The sequence below is a fragment of the Styela clava genome, chromosome 10 (assembly GCF_964204865.1).
Source record: "Styela clava chromosome 10, kaStyClav1.hap1.2, whole genome shotgun sequence".
In the NCBI taxonomy this organism is placed as follows: domain Eukaryota; kingdom Metazoa; phylum Chordata; class Ascidiacea; order Stolidobranchia; family Styelidae; genus Styela; species Styela clava.
Window position 1 is genome coordinate 7,236,148 of NC_135259.1, and position 24,786 is coordinate 7,260,933.

Below are 24,786 nucleotides of genomic sequence, written 5' to 3' on the forward strand. Positions count from 1 at the left end.
AACTTCGTTCAAAAATGTTTTGAATAGTTGTGCATACAAATTTATGATTTTTTGTAATAAATACAGTTAATTGCAAGAATAGTGAAATGCAAAAATTAATATGTAAATGGCATTTGAGATTTGAGTAAATAACAAAACTTTATTCCGCTGTTTAATTGCGTCACAAACTACACCTATCTAGAAGATCTAATTCAAGCATACATTATCAAAAACTGTTTGCGGCCCTTTGCCCAGTTCCCAAAATGCAATGCGGCCCTCGAAAACCCACGAGTTTGACACCCCTGCTCTAGACTGCCCCGTCGTCACATTCCCTTCAAAACTTTTCAACTGAATTCGTTTACGCCTTTGCACATACTTCTAACGCTAACCGAATTGTATTATATAAACTAATGCGTATGCGCTTTTCCATTACATAATAATCACATTTGTTTTGTGTATGTTGTGTTAGTGAAGTTCACTTCAGCTTTTTACGGGTGGTTAAAAATATAGGCAAAGACTTGGGAATAAAAGTTGGTATTAGAAATATGGGAAGAAATTATATGTGGTCTCATGATCCATCTTTTACAAAATGTGACGCCTGAGTAATGACCGCCTTCAATGCTTATTTGTTTAGGTTTGTGACTTTTTTTTTTCGGTGAATGAACGCATTGAATACGTTTTAAACTCATTTATAGGTTTTGTTCACTCCCCAGATTCTTCGCTGTAATCTTTTGTGTATGTATATTTTGTTTTTGAAAATGAATCGGAGTAAAATCTATTTATCTACCTATGTTTATAATAACTCTTATTCATTAAGTAAACTTTGTCGGTTAGGATTTCACATACAGTATATTCACCCAGTTTACTTACAATGTAGGATTTGTAAACAAATGGACACGATAACGGCCTTGCATACTGTCACAGATAGGTTTTTATCCTGTGTATTGAAAGAATCAGAAGACTCAGATTCCGGATTTGTGGTTTATTATGCGGCAGCCTCACACTTAACCTAAAATCAGCATAGAACAGAGAACACAGGGAAAATACGTTCGACAGCCAACCCAGCCGAGCGAAGAAGAGAATGAAGCTCTTTTTTTCACACGACTCGATGGTGGTCGGAGTCTCACAATAACCGGATCCGGATGAAGTATATCCAAATTGAAGATCCTCGAAAAGAATATAGGCAAATATGAAAAGACAAACTAAACCAAAACACACGGATAATAAAATTTGTGACAATACCCACATACGGAACTGACCTACACAAATCAATGTTTAAATTGGAAACTTTATTGCAATCAATCTTTCACATTTGTTTTATATATTTTGTGGTAAAATTGTTCGTCGGAATGAAATCTCTCCCAGCAATCATCCCTTTAGAGCTGCAGTTGTGTGAATCAACGGAGTTCACGCTGATTCAGCTCAAATAATTAAACTACGGTAAGTAATACTAATACTGTACAGACAGGCGCAATGGTATTGGCCGAATACACGTATTCTTGTTTTTTACCCAAACTTCACATAAAGAGTTTTCACTATTGTTTGCTACAATATTATTAAACGGTTGTCATAAGTTTTACATGATTAAAATTAGATGATCACTGGAAAAACATGAAAAAAAAACTACGGTAATGAGAAAAGTTGGAATACCTCTCGCTAACCAGCTGGAAGTGTCGCTCGCTCCATGTACCGAGTATTTCACAAGTGAGTGGCGTAACCGTATTACAGTATTACCGGTACTGGATGTAGGGTAGAATCTTGTTCCGGTTTTTCTTACAAGTTCTTTTTATACAAGAGTGGTCATTTTTATTTACCTCAATATTTTGTTCGTGTTTAGTATAGGACTTTGTTTTGGTTGCTGGAATAGCATTAACGGGATATGCAAATGGAAAATAGCCAGCGTCGGGAGAATGCAGTGCCACAGAGAACATTGGAATTTAGGTAGGTTTGTCGATCTGGACTACATTATATATATTACCCTATGATATCCTGGCTGGAAACTAATTGGGGCCACTCTTCGCTTTTCTTTACCCGAGATAAGTATAAAACTCCTATAATCCTATTGCTACAATTATAAACGACTTATCACATCTTTTTCAGGCAAGCCATGAAAGATTTTCGGACAATGTTTCCTACTCTGGATTCTGGTCTTATAGAATGTGTATTGAGAAGTAATGCAGGACATGTTGACTCAACCATTGATCAATTATTACAATTATCTCAAGACCCAAATGCAAAAACTAGAAAGTAAGTATTGTAATATACACAAACAGACTAAATAAGACTTTGAAATAAGAAAATTTGAATTGTTCCTTTCTCAAATCCTAACTTTTAACCATTGTTTGATCCTAATGGTATGGCGGGAATTCATCACAATTGGAAAACAGCTTTTTGAGTATCAAATATATTTTTTTGACTGTTAACATTTTTTTGAAGTTTTTTTGAACTTTTTCAGTGATCATTGATACTTCTTGTAAACGCGTTAAATCTTAGCCATGTGATCAACAGACCAACAAACTCTTTAATTGGTGTTTTTATGGTGAATTTCTCCCTTTGACATGCCTGTTATTTACTCTAATTCCTATATTACCCTGTTTTTGTCATTGGATAAAGTTTATAAATAATATAAATAATGTTCTTGCACTCACAGTATATACTAGATTTGTATGTCGTGTTTGTTTGATGATATATATATATATATGGGTGAATCATTTGTCATATTTTTAAAATGATTCTAAATTAAAATACTTTTTCTTCTATTCCAAGTGATTCCAAGAGCCTTGATGAACACTAAAACAAGTATATTTCTATAGCATTTTTAACCAAGGTCTAACTTAGACTGTTTCCTGTAAGCATATTTCAACTAACATAATTAGTAGTATGATAGTTTCTGACATTATGTAGGCGAAACGTACCAGTAGCATTTGTGTTAGTGTCCAACAATACTCTTGAATCAATTAGAATAACAATCGGCGCTTCAGAAGTGTATGTGCCAATATGGAGGTAACTAATTTTTTTCGCCTACTTTACATCAATTTGTGTAAAGGAACTTAAATCTTTGGGCAGGGGGTATATTCACTTGGCTAACACTGACAGTCCCCGAACTTTTGATAGAACTAAAATAAGGAAAATAAAATTGTGGCTCAACCTTAACCCGGTACACATACTACGGCAGTACCCAATCCTTTTTATTCTTGATACACTATCCTTGTATTATACGGGCACATACTTAACAGCTCAAATCCACAGGGGAGGATAGGTAGTTAGGTAATTTTATGTATAGTTTCATTCTTTTATTGTGCAATGTTTTTACTTTACAGTAGAGGAGGATGGAATGCAAATGAGGACAGTACAGACACTGATGATTCCATTCCTTCAGAGGTTAGCATCATCATTTATCTGTGGGAAATTTTTTCCATGAAATTGTTTTAACAATTTATGAATATTACTTCACTAAATTTTAGAGAATTTTAGTTTGGGTAAAATTGGAAATACCGACATAATATTTAAATAATGGAATAGATGTACAATAGCCTATGTACATATCGACGCATGAAATCCAAATTGGGCTAAGTCCATTTTTCTAGTTTTGAGAAAAACGCAAAAAACGTTTTTTTTTTGTTTCTTTTTTTTTATTTCTCTAATACCTTACATCGAGGATGTCTAGTTTTTATGGTCCACCAAAGTTACAATGAAGGCCATATTTAGATGGTATAAAAAAATTTGTGCTCCGCCCCAATTTTTTTGGAGGGAGGTTTTTTTGGACTTAACCCTTTTTGGCTCTCAATTTTCTGGACCTGAAACAATTTTATTGGACTTAGGGCCCTTTTATTATGTTTTTATAGAGGCTGGTATGGACTTAGCGCTTTGTATTATATTTTTTGAGAGGAGCTATGTCCAAAAAACCGGACTTAGCCCCAACTTACAATGCAGTTATCCAGAGCTAAGTCCACTATAGTAGACACAGCTCTGTTTAGTTCTCAAATGCCCTAAAAAAAGCAGGGTTATGTCCATATCTGTCTTGAGATCTAGAGCACCTATAGATAAGGCAAATAGACCAAAATGTAGAGCTAAGTCCAGGAAAATCAGCAATTGAAAAATGTCATTTTTTGGAAAAGTGGACTTAGCACTGTTTGGTTTTGAGGTGTCGATATAGAATTTGATTTGATATTCAAAACTTTTGCTTGCTTTTTGTTTAACTCAAATTTCAAACAATCTATCTAACTGATATATTTTAGAATGTGATATGAGGTGTTCATAAAAGCCCTCTAGCCTATTATATCAGGTAAATGAATTTTGATGTGTTCCTTGCAATTAATGGGGGGGGGGGGGCACTAATTAAATAAACCAACCTAGTTAAAATATATAGTGAGGACCAACTTCACAATGGAATTTTAGTGGCAATGGACCCCATAAACACCTGTATTTAACTTTTTAAAATAAATCCAGATTATAGTGCAAAAATTGACAAATTCTGGTCGAAAAGAAATACTATACCTATTACTATTATCATAACAGCTATTTCAAATTTTTTTCAGACATAATTTTTTAGACATCTCTAAGTATCATTTATGTTATTTTCAGTTGCTTGATCCGCCCACTTCTAGTGATGATGATATACCAGTGAGAGATCCACCACCAATGTACACTCCAAGGGTTGGTGACCCGCCTCCAAATTTTTTTGGTCCAAATCAGCCTGTCGAGGTTCCAGTTAGTGAGAAAAAAAGAGGATCTCACAAGCATTCTAAATCTAATGGATATCATACAAAGACGTCTAAAAAGTGTTATAGGTGAAGTGACTCTATTTAATTATTAACAAATCATAGCCAGATAAAATTGGTGAAATTGAGTACCAGTGGTTTGTCTAGATTGGTACAATATTGTGTAGTGTATGGTTATGGTTACATAGGACTCAACAATGACGAAGTAAAGATCTGAAGTTCAATTCCCATCACCTGATATTTATAATGTAATAATACATTGGGTAGACAATTTGGAATCATGAAGAGTCAGATTCAAAAATAGTTGCTTGTTATGTAAAATTGGCTGCTTGTCCGGAGCCTAGTTCAGGTTGCAAATAAGAAACAGCATATACAAAATGCAATAAATGAAAAATGTAGGTAGGATATAACAATTTTTTCTTTTGCAGTCCTTCTTGTTTCATTATTTTGTTATAATTACCGTATATTGGATTATACGGTATATTAATTCAAGTGATGAAATTCAATTTTTTATCAAAAATATTTGCTTTTTGATTGGTTGAATTATGACTAATGAACTTCATTTTCACTGACAAGATTGCCGATCTTCTTTTTGCAAAGTATCACTTTTACAGAGCCTGGAACCCACCTATGCTTGGTGCTCTACCTGATGACTTTCTCAGAATATTACCGCAGCAATTCTTGGATCCCTCATCGTCAAGAGAAAAATCTAAAGTAAGTTCAGTTTCATATCACAGATTGTACGTAAGTCGTATAACGTTCTTGAAATTCCAATGGATTCTCCAATTCTTGATCCAAATTCCAAAATTCATATTCTGGGGCTGGGTTACTTGGAAACCTAAATAAAAACTAGCAAAAAAAGGTCAAAACTACAAAAACAAGTCAATATTCACAATTATAGTTGAAAATTTGCCTTCGTGAAAAGATGTCCAGAAGGCTGCTTAAACTTCAATTGTTACATCACTGCTGACTACTTTATTAGGCATTGTAACAGAAATAAACTAAGAAGTAAATTTAGAGAAATATCAATATGAATCATTCTTGCAAAAAAATGAAGATGAATCGAATACAGTGATCTATATCGGAAAACTATTTGCATTTTGTTTCAGAAAATTTCCTCTGGATCAAAGAAACGTACTCCACCAGCAGGTAGTACTTCAGGACATAGAAGTGTAGATCCAGTATTCTCTCATCGATCAACTCATTCTGGAGATCGAGAACTTACTACTCGTCATGAGAAATATACTCCACCCATACTCAATAACCCAGCATCGACTACTCCATTGAGCCATCATTCTCCAAGTGTTAATAACGAGTCTACTGATGAAGACCTAACCCCGCCTCCTCGCCCTCCAAGGACTATCCAACCTAGAAGGTTGCCTCAATATAATGAACGAGACCGGAATTTACCTCTTCATTCTGATTCGATTGTACCAGGGAACTTATCGATACGTCTTGCTTCTGAAAGTCGAGGTTTCCATCATCAGTCTATGGATCCTACTCTATCTAATGGACAAAGACAAAGGCATCATCATAGGAGTTCAAGGTAGGAAGACTTTTTATGTTTTATTGGTTATATATATTTATTTAAAACATAATTGCTAATAAATATTCAATTAATGAAAATCTCATTTTACACATAGTCAAAAGATATCGTTTTTAAAATATTAATATGATATAAAAAGAAACTGCCTTTTTAAACAGTGCAGGCAATTGTGAATTGTTATTTCTTTTGATACTTGCCTACATATTTTATTCATATGAGTTTTTTTTGCTATTGTATAGAAAATGAAAATTTGATGTTGTATGCTATTGTAACTCCGATGTTGAAATGTCAATTCCTTCTTTTTTGTAATAATTTTATTGGACGTTATTCTAAAATTAGGGTATTGAAATGCCATTGCATTCATACTGAATTCTTCATACTAACCTTTATTACAATAATATTAGAGGAGAAAGGATAAAATAAATAAAATTAAGGCTTTTGAATGACATTGTTCCTGACTTTTTTATCCTCTTTTTTTATTGATAGTTTATAATAATCTATTTTATTTATAAATCATGCTTCTTATAGTTTGATTTTGATTCAATAAAATATTTTCAAACTCAAACGCATAATTGAATAATATAAATTATGTGCATTTCAAAGTAATTCATCTCGAATCAGGAAGTTTTGTAATTACCAGCTATAATTCACTTGATTCTTACATGATCATTCATTTTCAGATCAAACCATAGCAGATCACATAATAATTTGCCTCTACAACAAAATTTACCAAGTTATAATCAAACTACAAATTTGAATGGAAGCAATCATATAACGAGAAGAAGCAGTGATTTCACTTCTCGGAGGTGATTTTTTTGTTTTATTTTGATTTTTATTATTTTTTCACCTGTATTGATCTCATGTTAATTTCTTTATAGGTTTTAGGGTAATTTTATAATTGGACATTTTCGAAAAAATCATTGTTATTTGTTTGAGAATTTGCTCACAGTAAGGTGATTTACACTCACTCAAATCGATGCTATTTGCTTAAGAATTTGCCCACAGCTAAGTCGTACGCACTCACTCAGAAGTAATAAAAATTCATTTTTAAATCACTGAAGTTACAAAGATATCGAAGCTATATAGATTTAGGGTTAGGCATTTTGTGCCAGTGAATTCCATTTTATGCGAAATTTGATACAGTTTACTTCAATACAATCAGTAAATCCACTACGAGGTTGGGAGTTCAAATTCTATATTTCAGTGGCTTTTCAAACTTTGTTTACCATTGATGGGCTTAAAAAATAGACTATGCTTTCATAGTAGATGTGATAAACCGGATAAAAATTTTTGTCTGTAATTGTATAAAACTGTTTTATAGTTATGAAGTGTCCAGGATATTAGCAATAGTGAGTGAAATCATAGAATACATAAGGAAAAATATCATAAAAGACATCAGGCATAGTTTTGGTTGCCAGTATACCAGTATGTTGTGCAATTTTTATGATCTAAAATATTAATTCATAATTTTTAGGATTTTATAGATATTTCAATCTGATTTGCCAATGTGTCATTTATATCTGGTATTTTGATTTTATTTTGCATGGGCCACCTATAATAATTTGAGGTTAAGTTTAGCCTGAACTCAAATTAAAAGGTTGATTTTGTTTAAATTTGTTCTCTATTGGAATAATTAACGGTTAACATAAACTCTAGCCACATAACTAACGACTCTGTTTCTTGGAAAATACTCTTTTAACACCATTGTGTAATTAAAATTTTGATCAAAACAAGATCAAAAACTCAATTGAAGTTATATTTATCATTGTTTTTGTATTACTCTACTATCAGCAGCACTCTGAAACGGTAATGTTTGCGTAATAATAATAAGCATGATATATTGTTTCCAGGTGACCAAGCTTATTTTATAGGCTTATTTGATTATTTTCAATTTAATATCCTGCGCACAAAAGCACACATACACATTTATATGTGAAAATAAATTTCAGCTTTACACATACACATACATTAGATAAGTATTTCACAATAAAAACAAGTTTGAGTCCGTCGTACTCATCAGGAGAAGTGCAGTTCAATAATGCAATAAAATTATAATTTTAGACCATCTTAGTCAAGTAGCTTGCATAATTATAGTTTTATATCATGCAAGGAAGTGGGACCTAATATTTCCTCAACTAATAAATTATATTCATATCAAGCACATTAAGCTTAAGTAGTATTTATGTAACAGAGATCTCCATAATAAATAGATTCAAAATTGCTTACGGTATATACGATAGTAAATTCCTCTAGGATTTATTTAGAATTTTGTCTAAAATTTTTCATTTTCATAAGCATTTGATATGTGATGATCAGACTAAAGATGATCGACTGACCCTGTAGAGTGTAGGCTATAAAATAAATAAAAGGAAAAATGCAATCTCCAGCACAACTATTGTATTTATGTATGGTAATTAAACATGAAAGCAGAGACAGGTGTATATCCTGGCATCCTGCATTACCGGTACTAAATTCAACTTACCCGAAATTACAATGATTTTTGCCATTTCTCCGTTCAACATAAACCGATGTAAAATATGTCAAAAATTTCCAACTTGTTTTTATTTCGGAGACTATTCTTTATAGACTTATAGTAATGTATTCGTTTTTGGTTATCATTGATATGTCTACACCCCTGCTCTATTTTATACACATGTTCAAAAACTTTCAATTTTTTAATGGCCAAGAGAATTCATTAATACCATATATAGTCTGTCGGACTCTACAGCTGTACTAAATGAAGTAAAAAAACTTTAATAAACACTAATTTGGTACATTAAAAATGATTAATAATATTGAGAAGTGAATTCATAACAAAATTGAAAATCACGATGGTACTTTACGAACACCTTGTGTAGCGAGTTTGCATTTATAAGTAATAATTATGTCTCTATTAATTAACTATATAGGCCTATAACTTTAAGCATATTGACTATATATGACGTTTTACAATTTTTTGTTTTGTTTCCGCAGTAATTACTGGATCACATTTAAAATTGAAGGTAATATTATGATGTTCTTCAGCAGTCAGCATATCAGCGCAATAGTATCCAATTAGCAAATGCCACATTTCAAAGTAATATTGAGAAAATACCATTTTTGTGGTGACCGTACATTTGAACCCACGTACATTTGAACCCATGCGTATATCCGCGGGTTCAATCTATATGCGGTTGCTAAAACCCATGGGTTAGGGTGAGTATGGGTTCCAATATCCGTAAAACAAAAAAATTTCCATATGTGCAATAGTATGCAGGTGCAATTGTCATGGGTTCAAATGTTCAAGGGTTCAAATGTAATGGAACCCATTTTTGTAATTGTTTGATTTTAACATCACATAACATAAACATAAGAACATAAATTAATTAAAACAAGTGTTTGATAAGCTTCGAAGCTCAGACCGTAAGATGGTCCATGGTTCATAATGATGGAACATCAGAAAAATCCATTTAGAAAAAATGTGACATAATAAGTTACTGTTTTTTTTTGTGGGGACATGAATAAATTTCTCAAAACTATTTAAAATTGTTGGCAAGATCACTTAACAATCATAATATTTCATTTCAAATAATGCTAATTACTTTGTGATCGGTCAAGTATGAGTCATTGATGTTGTAACTCACCAATGTGTGGCTCATCATTACATCATGCTTGAGAAGAAATATCTAATATTATTTGTTTAAGAAGCCTCCTAATATTGACAATTGTGTAACTCTGACTTCACTTCCTGATTTATATACATACTTGGATTAGTCATTCACATTCGTAGCTATTTTGTATACCCTTGATCTTTTCTGAGTACATACTAATGCTTTGTTTGCCTTTTTTGTGTTTGATCATATTATATTTGCTGGTTTCCATCATTGAATTGTCATTAAATTCACACATTCCTAAGATTTTTAAATTTAGTAGTTTCCTCCTGGGTTAAGTTATCTTAAATTTTTTTTTTTATAAAATGATTGCTTAATAACATGATGGTCTGATTTAATACACGAGAGAAAAATAAAATTACAAACAGAACTTATATTTCTATCTTCATCTAATTTCATGCTGAAACTGTCTTGCTAGGATTTGAAACATGTTCAATCCAATTATTAAATTATAGGTTAGCCTTATGTTTATTTCTATCTTAATATAAATTCATAGTCACTGTCATAATTTATGTAACATTAAGTGTGATATCGTTACTAATAACTAGAATTTTGTGTTGGTCAGTGAATTCACAAATATATCCCGATATGCGTCTGCAGCCTGTAAAATGGGCGCTCCAGAAGTGTATGTACCAATATAATGGAGGTGACTAATTTTGTTCGCCTACATTACGTCAAGTTGTATAAAGGGACTGAAACCTATGGACAGGGCAAATATTCACTTGGCTAACACGGACAGTCCCCGAACTCGTAATAGAACTAAAATATGGAAAATCGGAATAAAATTATGGCCTAACCCTAACCTGGTACAGTGGTACATATACTACGGGACTGAGAGTACCGTAAAATGAATGCAATACCGTAAAGTCATTATTGTTTATTTTGTAAAGCTGTGGGTATGTCACTGTGTGTTTAAGCTTTGCAATATTTTCAAGTTATGTTTTATGCTGCTACACAAACATAGCTATGAGAATTACTATCAAAAAATCAATATATGCCAGACATATAGACTATTCCTCCCCACAAACTCTTTTCTAGTTCAATAAATGAACAGAAAAAGAAGAAAATTGTTGAACTGTTTTCTCACAAGCCTAAGAATCGATTGAGTAATTCAGGCAATTACAGGAATCAATAATCCAGCTTATCACTTCACTTCTTAGGCAACGTTTAGGCCATAAAAATTGTATTCAAAGTCAGAAAGGTCAAAGAACCATTACTTTTGCCTAATCCAATAAAATTTGTTTCATTATTAACAATGGGTCGTGCATTCCAAATAAGTTTTTGATAAATTGAACTCTGATTTTTTTATTTAAGATTAAATTTCCTTTCCGACATTTGCAATATTTCCAGTTAAAAAGCGATTTCAAAAAATCAGTTTTGGTAAAAAATTAAATTTTTTTTTCGGTAATCATCTTTATGCAATAATATTTTAAATTAATAATATTTAGTGATTCAGACAAAACTCTACCCATAGATTTATTTTGTTTTATTATACTCCACTCCTAAAGAAGTTAGCCTAAAATAGCTTTTTGTACTAGGCATAATCGTTGCGAAATCATTATTTGTGATGAATTTTACAGAATATTATAATATGATTCTACATACAAGCAAGCTGTAATTCCTGATATCGTTCTCGAGTTGATTCTCGTTCAGAATTCTAGACTTATCTAGTGGATTTTCTTGGTACATTTAGTCATTACTGCGCCCTAAATTTGTATGGGACCTCATCAACCCTTTTACTAGAGCGTATTAAATTGCCCATTGGGCATTGAAGCATGATGTATCTCTATTCAGAGCAAATGGATGGAGTGATCAAAATTATAGTATCGTATAAAAATCAGAACACAAAGAATATGATTCTGATCTCACTGACTAGAAATAGCATTATTTCATGAGAAATTTAAAAAAAAATGTAATTTGTGTAACCTATTTGACTGAAATAAGTGGAGTTAAATAGGGCTGAAAGAAATTTATATATTGCCTGTGACAAAAGCACCCATTTTTTTAATTCGATGAACCATTTTTTCACCAGACTGCATCCATTTCATTTTTATCAGTTATTTCCTAGACCCATGAAATACAATGTCGTTCATCAAGAACTTGTATATCGTTAATAACATTTCAAATTTAATAGTTTACGAAAGCCGCTATATTATGGTGTTGAACAGTGAATACTATTTATCAAAGACAATCATTATACATGGTACTGTTGGAGTCATTGCTTTTAAGTATTACCACACATTTCATGTCCACAGATTGCCATGGTATTTTAGAGTAGTAATGCCTTTTGGTTTTTCATAGGTCGATGCAACCATGAGTTACGTTGAACAGAATTAAATTAATACGACAGGGCATTTTAAATGCTCATATCGGTCATGGATTTGAAGATTTTGCGTAACAGAAAATCATCCTAGTAAAAAGTTTTTCTGATAAATCTACTATTTTTTTCTGACTCGCAACAATTCATTTGGTATCAAAGCAATAACGGCTTTACTTTTACATCATTTTCATTTTTCCGACATAATGAAAATGAATGCGTAAATTAGAAGCCTGCACGGGAATGGCGGTAATGCTCACCACGCAACTGTGCAAAGGTGTCGCAACAATATGCGCCGCACGTTAGTACGGAAAATAACAAACAATGCCGGTTCTATTTCATCGTCAATACAATATGTGACAAAGCTCAGAAAACTGTTTGAACATTGTCCTCGATGATGGCAAAAAGTGGCTCGGAATTATTCTAAAATTAGAAGAAAAGTATTCGAATACTTCGATATTCGTTTCGGACAACCCTGATAACTATTACAAAAGAATATGAAGTTTAAGAACCAGGAATATCCAAAGCCAGTTGAATGATTGGATCGATTTTATTTAAAATTTTTGATTTTAAGAATAATTTAGAATAGTTTCTTTTGATATATTACCATTTCGAACAATTGAAAGTTTCACAGTTCAACCAATCAAAATCAATCAAATCATTGTTCATCTTAAATTCCCTGCATTTCCAAAGTCCAACTGATTGAATATACATTGCCTTATATGAGTTCTTTGTTGCACACGATACAATCTTGAATATATAACAAATTTGAAAATATTATTCTAGAATGTATTTGAAGTAGTAGATTATATGAACATCAGAGATAAGAATCTTTCGCTGTGTTTTACTTGTAGAATATACGACTACCAGTAAATCATTTTTATTCCTTGTAATTTTTTACCTGTATTATGATTACATAATGTTTTGTTGCATGTTGCAAATCTGGTATAAAAGCATAAATTGTGATCTAGACCAATCAAATTGTTTGAAATGAAAAAAAAAACTAGCCAGTTATAAACTGACCCATTTATAATACAACTTGGGATATTAATTTGATTTTCTTATAGCCTAGCCTACCATATGTGAGTGTATGTGTCTGTAATCTTGAACTTTGGAAGGTGGTGTGTACTTGTTGGAGTTGGTAGACTAATCTCAGATAAGAATCTTAGTATAGCTTATACTAAATAATTTATGAAATGTTAATATGCCAGACAGGATGTTATAATGTACTTATGAGTGATTAAAATGAGATACCATTGTGTGGTATTTTATTGGATTTAGAAAATATTTCTTTTCAAATACTTTAGTAGAAGATGATCCTAGGTTTTTAAAATTTATGGAAATTTTATTGGAAATTATTTAATGAGGCGATTCCCTAAATACGTCCTTAAAACGGTGAATTTATAAAAATTCGCATAATGTCACTTCGTTTCAGTGTGATTAAGAGTTATGCGCGTATAAGCCGACCTCTTAGTTTGGCAACTTTTTTTTGTGTTTTGAATTCATTGCCATCATAGATTAAAATTCTGGTTTAATAAGTATGGTTTGAAAACAACTGCCAAGTCAATGTAAATTTGGCTGTATAGAATTAGATTGTGTTGAGCAAAGTAACTTCATACATAGGCCTACTACTTGGCTGAAGCTTTATTCAGAGCTACTTTATAAAATATAAAGTAAATTGAATGTGATTCAGTTTCGGAATTTTGTGTTGATTTTTTTATATGATTGTGACGCTAGTTTTGGAAGAACTCATATATCTGCGGTTGATACGCCCTAGGTGAGGTGGTCGGCATCAGAAAATACATTTTGTGGTGTACTCGTGAGCATTCGCATCGCCAATTCACATTATAAAGTGCACTTTCCATGTAAAGATGAAAACAACCTGCCCATAACTAGTCAAATATAGAATTCACCAACATGCCACAAACTGCCATTTTCTGCTTTTATCTGACAAGCATAGAAAATTATAGCATGTTTGCACCAAATATATGTATAATGCTGATTAATTATTCATATAAACATGAAATATCATACAAGGAAATTTTTTGCAACATGCTTTGGTCTTCGATATTTGTCTTGTGCTACTATTTTTGTTAGCCCTATTACATTTCTGGTTCAAGGAAATATTATGACAAAATATGTTGAAAATTTTTTTAGTGATCATTGAACAACAGTGCCAAATTCAATTTAAACTTTGAAAATTTGGATGCAAATCATTTCCAAAGTTATTTAAACAGGCATTTTTTTATGTAAGAAGCTACTTTTCTTAAATGACCTAAATTTTTCAGTTTGGCAATATTGCCTACCCAATTTATTTATTACCTTGGGCACTGTGCCCACTTGCTTTCATTCTGTTTCTTTGCTATTTGAAAGTTTGAGCTAGTTCATACCATTAGTATTATACGAAACTGAAATTATTACCGCACCTTCGTGGATACTCGACCAAAACTTAGATATGATTGTAGATATCAAACATCTTATAGCATTGGCGCATCATGCTAAGCGTTAGAAACATGCTCATCAGCTCACATTTAATTACCCTCCGCGTTTCAAATTCCATGGGAGATAAATATGTGCAATATGGGTGGTTGTTCACATAACCGCTACATCTAAAACGATTGAATAGTTTATTATTTTTATACCTAACTTGAAACATTGGTAATTACTCGAACGGTAAGGCCATGGTTTGTTATACGATTATTAAGCCATTTATGGGTTTTTCCCTCCTTTGCATTAAGAACAAAATCCTATTCTAATAAGATGCTTACTTTTATAATTCTTGTGATTTATTAAATGAGTCTCATCAGTACTATTATTAATTAATATTGTCATGCAGTACAATCATGATTCGATCATGCTGTATAGTAAAATATTCAAGATAAATAAATTATATTAAATGAAACAAATTTGGAAATTGCTCCATATTGAGATGCATCCATGCGTTTTTAATTATACTATTATTATCGTTCTTTCGATTGGTCAAGTTTGAGTCATTGATAGATCATACCACTGAAGCATAGACCATCTATGATACTTCATATAAAAAAATTGACTTGATTTTAATTAATTTTATTCAGAATGGTAATGGTGTCACGAACTTCCGAGCCTGCGATATCGGTATCACATAATAACGGCAATCACAATGGTTTCCAATCTCCAATTAATAACGATAGACCTTCATCACATCGATCTTATCATAGATCATCATCAAATTCATTTTCAAGTAATCATCATCATCACCAAACATCATCTGGACATCATAGTCCAGTGTTTCAAAGGTAATTCTTCTTGATTGACTATGAAATTATAGTGATTTTTCATGATTTTATGCAATATGATTGTTGCCAGTTATTAATCTGCTTCAAATCAAACATGAGTGATTGTATATTGTGATGCCCGATGCCAATTGTTTATTCATTCATACTTGATTGTATTATCTCAATTTGATGGATTTTGTTGTTGCATCATTATTTATTATGCATCTCATGTTATTTAGTAAAGAATTACGGCCACTCAGCGTGTTTCCGAGACTTTTATTCACAATTCTACTCAACCAAATGCGGGGTGAAATTACATGTGATTGTTAATTTGTTCAATTATTCTTTATGAAATTTTAAAAACTTGATGTGGCAATGTCACCCTGCATAAGAGTCATGAAGCAGGGTTTCCCAAACTGGCGTCTGCTGACCCCTGAGGGTCCGTGATGGCTGAAAAGAGTCTGATCGATCTCCAATGATCGTTTTCAATCAAAAAGCCTATGCAAGCCTATCCATCGCTGTCATTAATAGACCCCCCTCGTTGGTTAGACATAGGAATTTATACGGAATAGATTGGGGGGGTCCACCGAAACTAAGATTCACTAATAGGGGTCGCGACCCCAAAAGTGTGGAAATAGGCATAGAGAATATTTTGTTATTTGACGGTTTGTTCAAACGGCTTTCTCTGAGCGAAGATATGTACATTATTTTCATTACTAGAAATGAATATGGTCTGTGCTTCAGCCGTGTCATTCCTTATATTTTTCTATTTAATAACATGATTGTTTTTGTATGCATATGAAGAGGTGGAAGTCCAGCTTTTATATCTTCTCAATCTCGTTCTGGAAGACCATCAAGTGCATCAAGGTTAGTTTACTTTTGTCTTTATTTCTGTAAAATGTTCCTATAGAACTGTCAATTGGGGTGATATGTTAGACTAACTCTTCATCCATCTTCCTCTGTTAGTTTGCGTTAATGGATGCATTATAATGCAAGGATGCTGGTGCTGGAACAAGAATAAATATGCCTATACCGTGTAATTCAAGAGTCTTGCTGCACACTTACCGACTACCGTATATCTTTGCATATGATTTGAAGCCGGTGCTTCAAATCATAACACGTCATACGCACCTATTACAGCAAATGGTTGCAGAAGAGAATCAATGAAAATGATAACCAATATTATTATGTTTTACTTTTATTAGAGTGTCTCAAAATCCTTTAAATTCATCCTCACTGTCGCTGTTGGAATTATTTAACATAACGTAATTTCGTTTCAGTGTGATCAGAGTTATGCGCATATAAGCAGACCTATTGGTTTGGCAACTTTTTTTCAGTTTTAAACTCAGTTTTATGCGAGGATATCATATGGTATCCAAATGTATTTCTGTAACGTTTCATCTGACCAAAGTCAGACTTTTTAGGATGACTAGATTATTGTAAACAAAGAAATATATTTGTGTTAGTGTCCGCTGTCAAGCACGATTCTTGAATTATATAGTTTTGATTGAAAATGTTTTTCAAGGCCATTCATTGGTGTTGTTTTACACAGCAGACATGGTAATAATAGTAATTTTTAATGAAAGGTCTTTTTGCTTGACATTTTTAACCTATTCAATTTCAATTGTAATTTATGCAATAAGTGTATTTCTTTTGACTGTGCTCTCAAATTTTATTAGTTAAAGCAAGCCTTTAATTAATACCCCAACTTGCCTTTGTATTATTGGTGTGTATTTTGTTGGAAGTGGAATAAATGCTCGAGAGTTTATCCAAATTCAAGATAGGATCCAGTTTCACAAAACTCAAAAGTAAATTTGATACAGTGATACCTCGGTAGTCGAACGACTTGATACTCGAACAATTCGGTAGTCGACCAAAAAATTATAGTCAAAAATGGTGCGGTACATAAACAGAAATTCTTGTGCTTGAACACCCAAGCGTGCCGTCGAGTGCGAGGATTTATATTATTGAAAGCCCTGTTTCATCCTTCCCAATATTTTCAAAGTTCTAGATCGAGACCTCGAACTGCTCATGAACAAGAACAATATGTTGAAGATCAAAAACTCGCTATTTTGTTGCAAAACGAAGAATTTATACGGGAATTGAAACGTAACGATGAATTTTTAAAAGCTTTGGAGAAAGGTAAATAAACTATTTAGGAAAATTTTTAGGCTATTTTAAAGAGAGACTGACTTTTCTAAACTCCATATTCAGTTTTGAGTAGACAATTTTGACAAAAAAATTTCGTTATTTAGTATGGAAATCATCTCTGGAAAAAATTTCAAATTAGAATATCATTTATTGTGAATTTTTGAAAAGATGTCGCTTTTTAGCTATGCTCAATTTATGACTTTTCTTGTTACCTGATGGTTGAATTGAAATAAACCATTTCAGGATTCATGTTAAAAATTTTGAATCTGGATAATTATCGCCAGTTTCTAAATTTGTAATCTTATAACAATACAGATATAACAATATAGAAACAATATAGATTGTATAAAATTATGATTTGTTGATATTTCTCAGATCGACCTAATAATATATCATCGATACCTACAACTCCAATCGCGGAAATAGCAGACAGGGTCAGTATATTAAATACTTTTTTCAGAAAGTTTCTGATAGGACAATATGTAGTTCGGAATAGGATTTTTTTATGTTTATCTTGCAATTGCAGTGGATGATAGGATTGGCTTGATCATCTGACGAACCATGGATTCAGATTCTGGGGTAGTCCCGAGAGCCATCTAGTCTTCAGTCCATCTATGAGCACTTATGTTAGCGTTTATATGGTGCTAAGATTTAATCCTTTCTTTGACCTTATGATAAATGTATATCTGCCTTCACGGCCGAGCACTGCCCTCGAAATACACTGAAATTACCACTTCGTAGCGAATTTTTTTTTTGTGATTTGAATGTTTATGTCGGAGCAGCTAGATGCCATATTTCCAGACGTGTGAACGAACAGCTTTCCAACGAGGTACGCTCATAAGCAATATGCTCCCGCTGTATACCAGCTTAGATAAATTTTGTCCATGCAGTATTTCCCCAATTTTTCCTTTTTTCAATATTAACGTCCCTGTTCTGGCATTAATCAATCTATCGGTTCCATTACATTTGAACCCACGACAATTGCACCTGCATACTATTTATTGCACCTCTTGAAATTTTTTTTGAACTGATATTTGAACAAATACTAACCCTAACCCATGGGTTTTAGCACCCGCATATAGATTGAACCCGTGGATATACGCATGGGTTCAAATGTTGGGTCACTCAATCTATCACTTCAGATGTATGAATTCTTGTACTGGAGGAATCCGTGAAAAACCCTGCACCAGCAATCCATTCTTACATAATCAACCTGTGGCACAGAATTTGAATCTATGAATCACATTGGTCGTGTAATCAATGGTGCGATGTCATGCCTAATATACATCTTAGCATATATCTCTTGTTATTTACACATCTAAAAAATACTTGGTATTTATCAGAATAAATTTTCCATTTCTAGGATATTGTACCATTACCAGATCCTGATGCGAAATATACGCACGGATCACAAAATCCTTCTGTTCTAAAAAGAGTGGGAATGGATGATCCAGGTCAGTGTCCTTGTGTTTTTCTATTTATTCTTTTGAACAAGGTTTCTTTAAATGAACCTTTAAACTCTTTCTTAGTTAAATGGAAATCAAATTTTTCAATTCTGGACCCTCTATTTGGCATTGAACAATACTTTTTTTTCTATGTTTTTCTGTGGTGAACTTCAAGTAGAAAACTTGATTTTTTTCTGTGTCTGTATTCCTCATACATGTCTCATATGTCCCAGTTTATGATTTTATCATTCTATTTTACACAGAAAAAGAAGATGAAAAAATGTTCAAAGAAAACCTTAAACATATGGGAAAATGTAAGTATTTTTTATATACTGTACGTAGAAGTTGTCTTTTTTAATTTTTATTTGTAGAGTCACACTTTATTGGTAAGGTGTGTCACAATGTTCTGGTTTCCTGAAGTACGCGCCCTCAATTACTTCTAGTGGGTGTAGCATAACGATTTTTGCATATAATATTCCTAACTCCCACCTGAGTACGTCACCCAAAAATTACAATCGCATCATAGAGCTTGCTAAAGTATAGCTACGATCGTCCGAAATGGCATCTGTGCAGACTCTAATGAACTCACTAACACCAGCGATCTCTATCTTATCGGTATCGCTACGATGAGGAAACAAGTGGAATAGATTGCTCGATTCCGGATAATTGTCTGCGCTTTTAGACGACCATTTGACCTTTTAGACGGAATGACATATTTCATATTTTGTTATATATGCTTTTCAGCTGCCAGAAAAAAATTCAATGAAATTGCAAAGAAATTTTCAGTAAAGAGGAAAACTAGTTATAAATCAATGAAGAACATAGATCCTGTTTTTGCAAACTGTAAGTTAATAGAAAATAGAAAACTAACAAACCATTATTATTTCAAATTAGAAAAAAATTAGATAGGAATATTGCTTACTTGTTTAGTACTAAAGCGTATTGTATTTGTATATCTTTCTTGAATGTCTCTTTTGTTGAATATCTTGGAACTTTTTTTTACCTCTTTAACACTTTTTAACTCTTTAACAATATACCTCGGTAGTCGAACAACCTGATACCTGAACAATTTGGTAGTCTATCCGAAAATTCTAATTCAAAATGCTGTGGCACTCGAATTGGAATTCTGTGCTCGAAACGTGCTGTCGAGTGAGATGACTTCACCCGAACCGTGCATCTCGATTGCCTCCTGACCAACTTTAATGTATGAACAAAAGGTTGGGTCAAAAGGAAGCAGTATAGGTATACATTCTGTCACAGTAGACTACCGGTACAGCAATACTAGCACAGAAAAAAAGAATTTCATAAAACCCACATGAAATTTGCTCAAACGTACAGTAATTGATGTACCGACTCACTGTTTTGTACACATTTGAATAATTAATGTTGTTCAGGTACACATTTTCTTAATATTCTGGGTATTTTGCCAAAAATAACAATACAAAACAAACAATACAGTAACAAACAATACAAAACAAACAATACAGTAAAACTAATCCCATACCCGACTTGGAATGGTAACCGGACGAGAGGCCGTGGTTCGCCATATGGATAAGCCGTCTTATCGGCTTTCCTCTCCCCCGGGATAAATATGTAAATCCTATCCTATCCTATATTTCAGTACTCGAACAAATCGTCCTGAATCAATTATGTTTGACTACCAAGGCATCACTGCATTCAAATATATGTTTTGGGCTTACATAACTCATGTAACAGAATATCTCTATTTATACTCACAGGTGACGATAATTTTGATGAAGTACCAGGACCTGTCCCACGTTCCCCTGTGTTCGACCTATAATAATTCACTCAACTATCTTTGTGATTTATTTTCTAAATGTTTATATTAAATCGTCTACAGCTGCTCAGGTCATCGGTTAACTTTTCAATTTTGCTTTTTTTTATAGTATCAAGCTTGCAATATTATTATATTGATACGCTAATATTAATTACCATAAGTACATTTGATATTGGACTTTTAAGGACAAATCAGCAGCCTAGATCCTACTCTTTTGGCCACCACACGCGTCAGAAATTTACCACGAGCGACTAAAAATCAAATTGAAGTAATAATACTTAAATTGTGCTTGTTATGTATTCCACCATTTTCTCTATATTTTTTTCAAAATGGGTTGTTTTCATATCTTTTTACAAATCAAGAGAGCAATGCTGAAATCAACAACAGAAAATTTGTGTATAGGCGTTTTTTTTAGAACCTGCAAATTTGGCGTAAAATACTGGCCCAGGGTAGAATATGGAACAGAATATACAGCGTGGTTATAAAAATCCTGTTGCAATTCAAAATCGGTTCTTAATATATTTAAACCAGGTTTGTTTGAGAGATGCTTCCATCGAAATTTTGAATTCTTTAAGCCTATGGTTTAATTGAAAAGTTTTTTTGTCTCCAAAGCAACAACATGACTGACTACAATTTAGCAAAGGAATTCAGAAGTCCTTTTATGTTTATTAGTGTTTACTAATACCTGCTATTATTTTGATTAAGCTATCTTTTTTTGCTCGAGTGAAGTTACAAATCCCTATTACCATCGTGCTTTATGATTTGTGTTTTTTTCTGCAAATATATCTTTATGTTTACCGTCCAATAGTAATCCTGTTGAATTTTTTATGGCTGTGTTAAAAAGCAATTGAATATAAGAGTTTGAACTGTGTTTCAAAAATAATATCACAAATACCCATGTAAGATTATTCATCTGTTTGCAAAGAAAAGCAATTAAAAAGTGTTGAGTTTAGTCGTCATCATAATAACATATAATGATTTTCCTTCAATTTATTTTTTAATTTTTGCTTGCCAAACCATGAAAGTTTCTTTATGAATTAAGTATCATCTGATGCCTCATTTGAAATTATCATCTTTATTCTTTCTTATATCAATACCATATATTAAGTACAGTGGCTACATTTTCATATACTTGACAGAGGACTTAAAAATGTAAACCTATATAAATCTTGTGCTATCGATTGGGTTTCTACGAGACTAATTACTTTTCCGTCTTCTATACTTTTGCGGAGGTGGATTCGTATGCATATAATGCAAGGATGCTGTAGCAAGTGTGAAGATAACTTTCCCAAGTGATTCAAGAGTCTTGCTGCACACTAACACAAATCTATTTTTGTAACGTTTCGTCTAACCAAGGTCAGACAAAATGTTACAGAAATATATTTGTGTTAGTGTGCAGCAAGACTATTGAATCACTTGAAATATATAAATCTGTTTCATTTAATGCAAGCTGTAGCGTGGAATTTTGTAATATTCCTCATGGCTTTTAATAGGCTCTTCCAACATACATTTACATCTGAATGTATCTTCTCTCTGGGACAACCCAATGGCTGTAACTTCAATAACTAGAATCCATTTAATTTAAGCACCTGTTTGTGTTGTCATCCTGACACGATTACAGCTACGCTATTGACCTGCGCCAAGAAGATATAAACCAAATTAAATGTATATTGTATAATGTAGTAAGGCAAATTCGAAAAAAAACGCTTTTAGGTTCGAAAAAAAAGTCATTTTAGGTGAAATACAATTTGTTGAATCCATGAAAAATATGCTGTTATTAAATTATTTTCATTCCCTGGTGAAACCTCCGATAACAATGTGAAATGATAAAAGATTGCTCATTTCTATCCTATTACTAAAATTCAACAAAGTCTGATTTTTACTTCGATGTAAATAAATCCTGATATATCTTGCATCTGAAAATGCAACATTGCTATCCTATTAACCTTATGAAGATTATTTTGTATCTTGACAGTGCTGGGTATAGGACCCCAATCAAATGAAAATTTTTTATAAGGAACTATCCAAGATACTATTTCATTTATCCTTTGTATTGTACAACAGGAATTCTGATGTAATGACTATTACAAATAAACTTTCTAAATAATCAAAGCATTGATATATCCACTTATTTTGCTGCATTTTGAATTATTGCCATAAATACCCTCGTTTGATTAAGACTAATTACCTCTGACAAAATTACATCCATTAAATGTGGGAAGAGATTTTTTATCACTACTAATAGCGATGTTAGTAATTTGTGGGAGATTTGTTTAAATGTGTTCTTCTGATCATTATTTAACCAGAAAATATATGGAATATTTCTGAAGAATGTAATTTTAACATTATGGTTCTTCATAGTCCATATATTCTGACTTTAAATCTCAATATGATGCCAATATTTGTCATAGTGGTTCTAAAAATTTCTTTGTCACTACGATACCATTACACCAGGCTTAGTCTACTGCAAGAGCGTAGCCAGCCTGAAATTTTGGGGTTGGCCAATTTTTTTTTTTGTATAATGACGTAATACGGCGCTCGTGACTTTTGCTCTGAACAAAGCCAAGTAGCCATCGATATCAACAATATCTTAAAGAATCGCTCTACAGACGTTGCTGTCGAAGTTATCCAAGGCATATAAGCGCGCATTCTCATCAATCTCTTTTGGTCCATTTGGTGAAAGTATTATTTATAGCAGGCCAGGACCGGTTAAATCGTTTAAGAATGGGGCAAAATGGTGTTGGGAAAAAACTGAACTCTTACTGTAAATCTTGTGAAATTGCATTTAAAAAATTTTTTTTTGGGGGGGGACCATGGCCCCTCAGCCCCCCTGGCTATGCCTATCCTCTACTGTTATTTTGGCAGCATGGGCTCGTGGTTTTGTGCATAAAGCGTTTGCTTAGAACTATGTTTCTAGATTTTTTGTCCAATTATGCATTTACCCTTATAAGTGATTAATTATTGCCCGGTATACAACTCATCGTACTATTATGGTGTTTGAAAGGTACCTAATTTAATGTTGAACATAAAACTAGTTTACATTGTTTGATGAAATTACTATTTCTGTATTCTTGTTAAATATTATATCATGTTAATAATTTTGTAATAATATTAATATGGCACATAAATTTTGCTCTTCGTTGCTACGTTTTTTTTTTACTATTTTCTTAATTTTTATTTTGTTCCATACAATAAGATTGCTAGTCAAAAGCGTGCTTTGCTCATTGAAAAAAATTGTAAAGTCGGCTCTGTATATTTCAGGAATGTTTTTGATAGACAAATTTGTTGTTATTTTCGTACTGTGTTAGTTATTTTCTCACAGTTGTAAATATCTCAATAAAATGCCAGTGGAATGTTCAGTTTTGTCTATTTTATTTTTATCTGTAAGGTTTTAATGAAGAGAGGTGTGAAGTGAGTAACTCCTGGTTACATATCGCGCATTTGCGGAATATTTTTAATGGGAAAGAAGTTTATGGAGAAAAATTTTTGGGTTCCCTTGAATTGGGTGAACAGTTGGAAAATGATTCAACCAAGATTATAACGTTTCTGAGGTAGGCTCTGTATGGGGTCCTCTGTGTGCACGAAGTGCACTTGAAAATTGCTATGTGGTTTCATGAGGATTTCTTTAGATGGCGAACGTGACTGATGATATTTTTATAAACAGTTTCCACTTCGAACAAGGCTCTGTTCCAGCAGCCACTTATCGGGGTTGGCTGGAATCTTTCTGGTTCGACCTCCCCGCTGTATTACCACATTAGTCAGGTGATGGGTATTGGATTTGAACTTCGTTAACCTGCAACGTTCAATGCTCTAACGACGGACTTGACATACCTTCAACCAGTTATTACTCTGGTTACAAAACATTTAAGTGAGAGAGGTCTTTTTGTCAATAATAACTTGACTCGGCGGTGTGGTGCATCGT

General features: G+C 32.8%; 1 protein-coding gene across 4 annotated transcripts; it reads left to right on the forward strand.

Moving 5' to 3' along the window:
* The first annotated feature begins 1,277 nt into the window (after window positions 1-1,277).
* On the forward strand, window positions 1,278-24,223 carry LOC120337294 (uncharacterized). Of its 4 annotated transcripts, none has more exons than XM_039405044.2 (16): window positions 1,278-1,419; window positions 1,817-1,920; window positions 2,080-2,226; window positions 3,300-3,360; window positions 4,564-4,769; window positions 5,315-5,414; window positions 5,810-6,246; window positions 6,927-7,052; window positions 15,291-15,491; window positions 16,275-16,337; window positions 17,476-17,612; window positions 17,997-18,055; window positions 18,985-19,075; window positions 19,330-19,380; window positions 19,811-19,909; window positions 20,806-24,223. In XM_039405044.2, exons 2-16 carry the CDS (start codon window positions 1,859-1,861, stop codon window positions 20,865-20,867), a joined length of 1,902 nt encoding a protein of 633 aa, XP_039260978.2. In that variant the 5' UTR covers window positions 1,278-1,419; window positions 1,817-1,858; the 3' UTR covers window positions 20,868-24,223. The 4 variants fall into 4 exon arrangements, with proteins under 4 accessions (XP_039260978.2, XP_039260977.2, XP_039260979.2 ...); XM_039405043.2 differs by lacking the exon at window positions 1,278-1,419 and adding an exon at window positions 1,455-1,683; XM_039405045.2 differs by lacking the exon at window positions 1,278-1,419 and having other exon boundaries at window positions 1,703-1,920; window positions 3,303-3,360.
* Window positions 24,224-24,786: the final 563 nt, after the last annotated feature.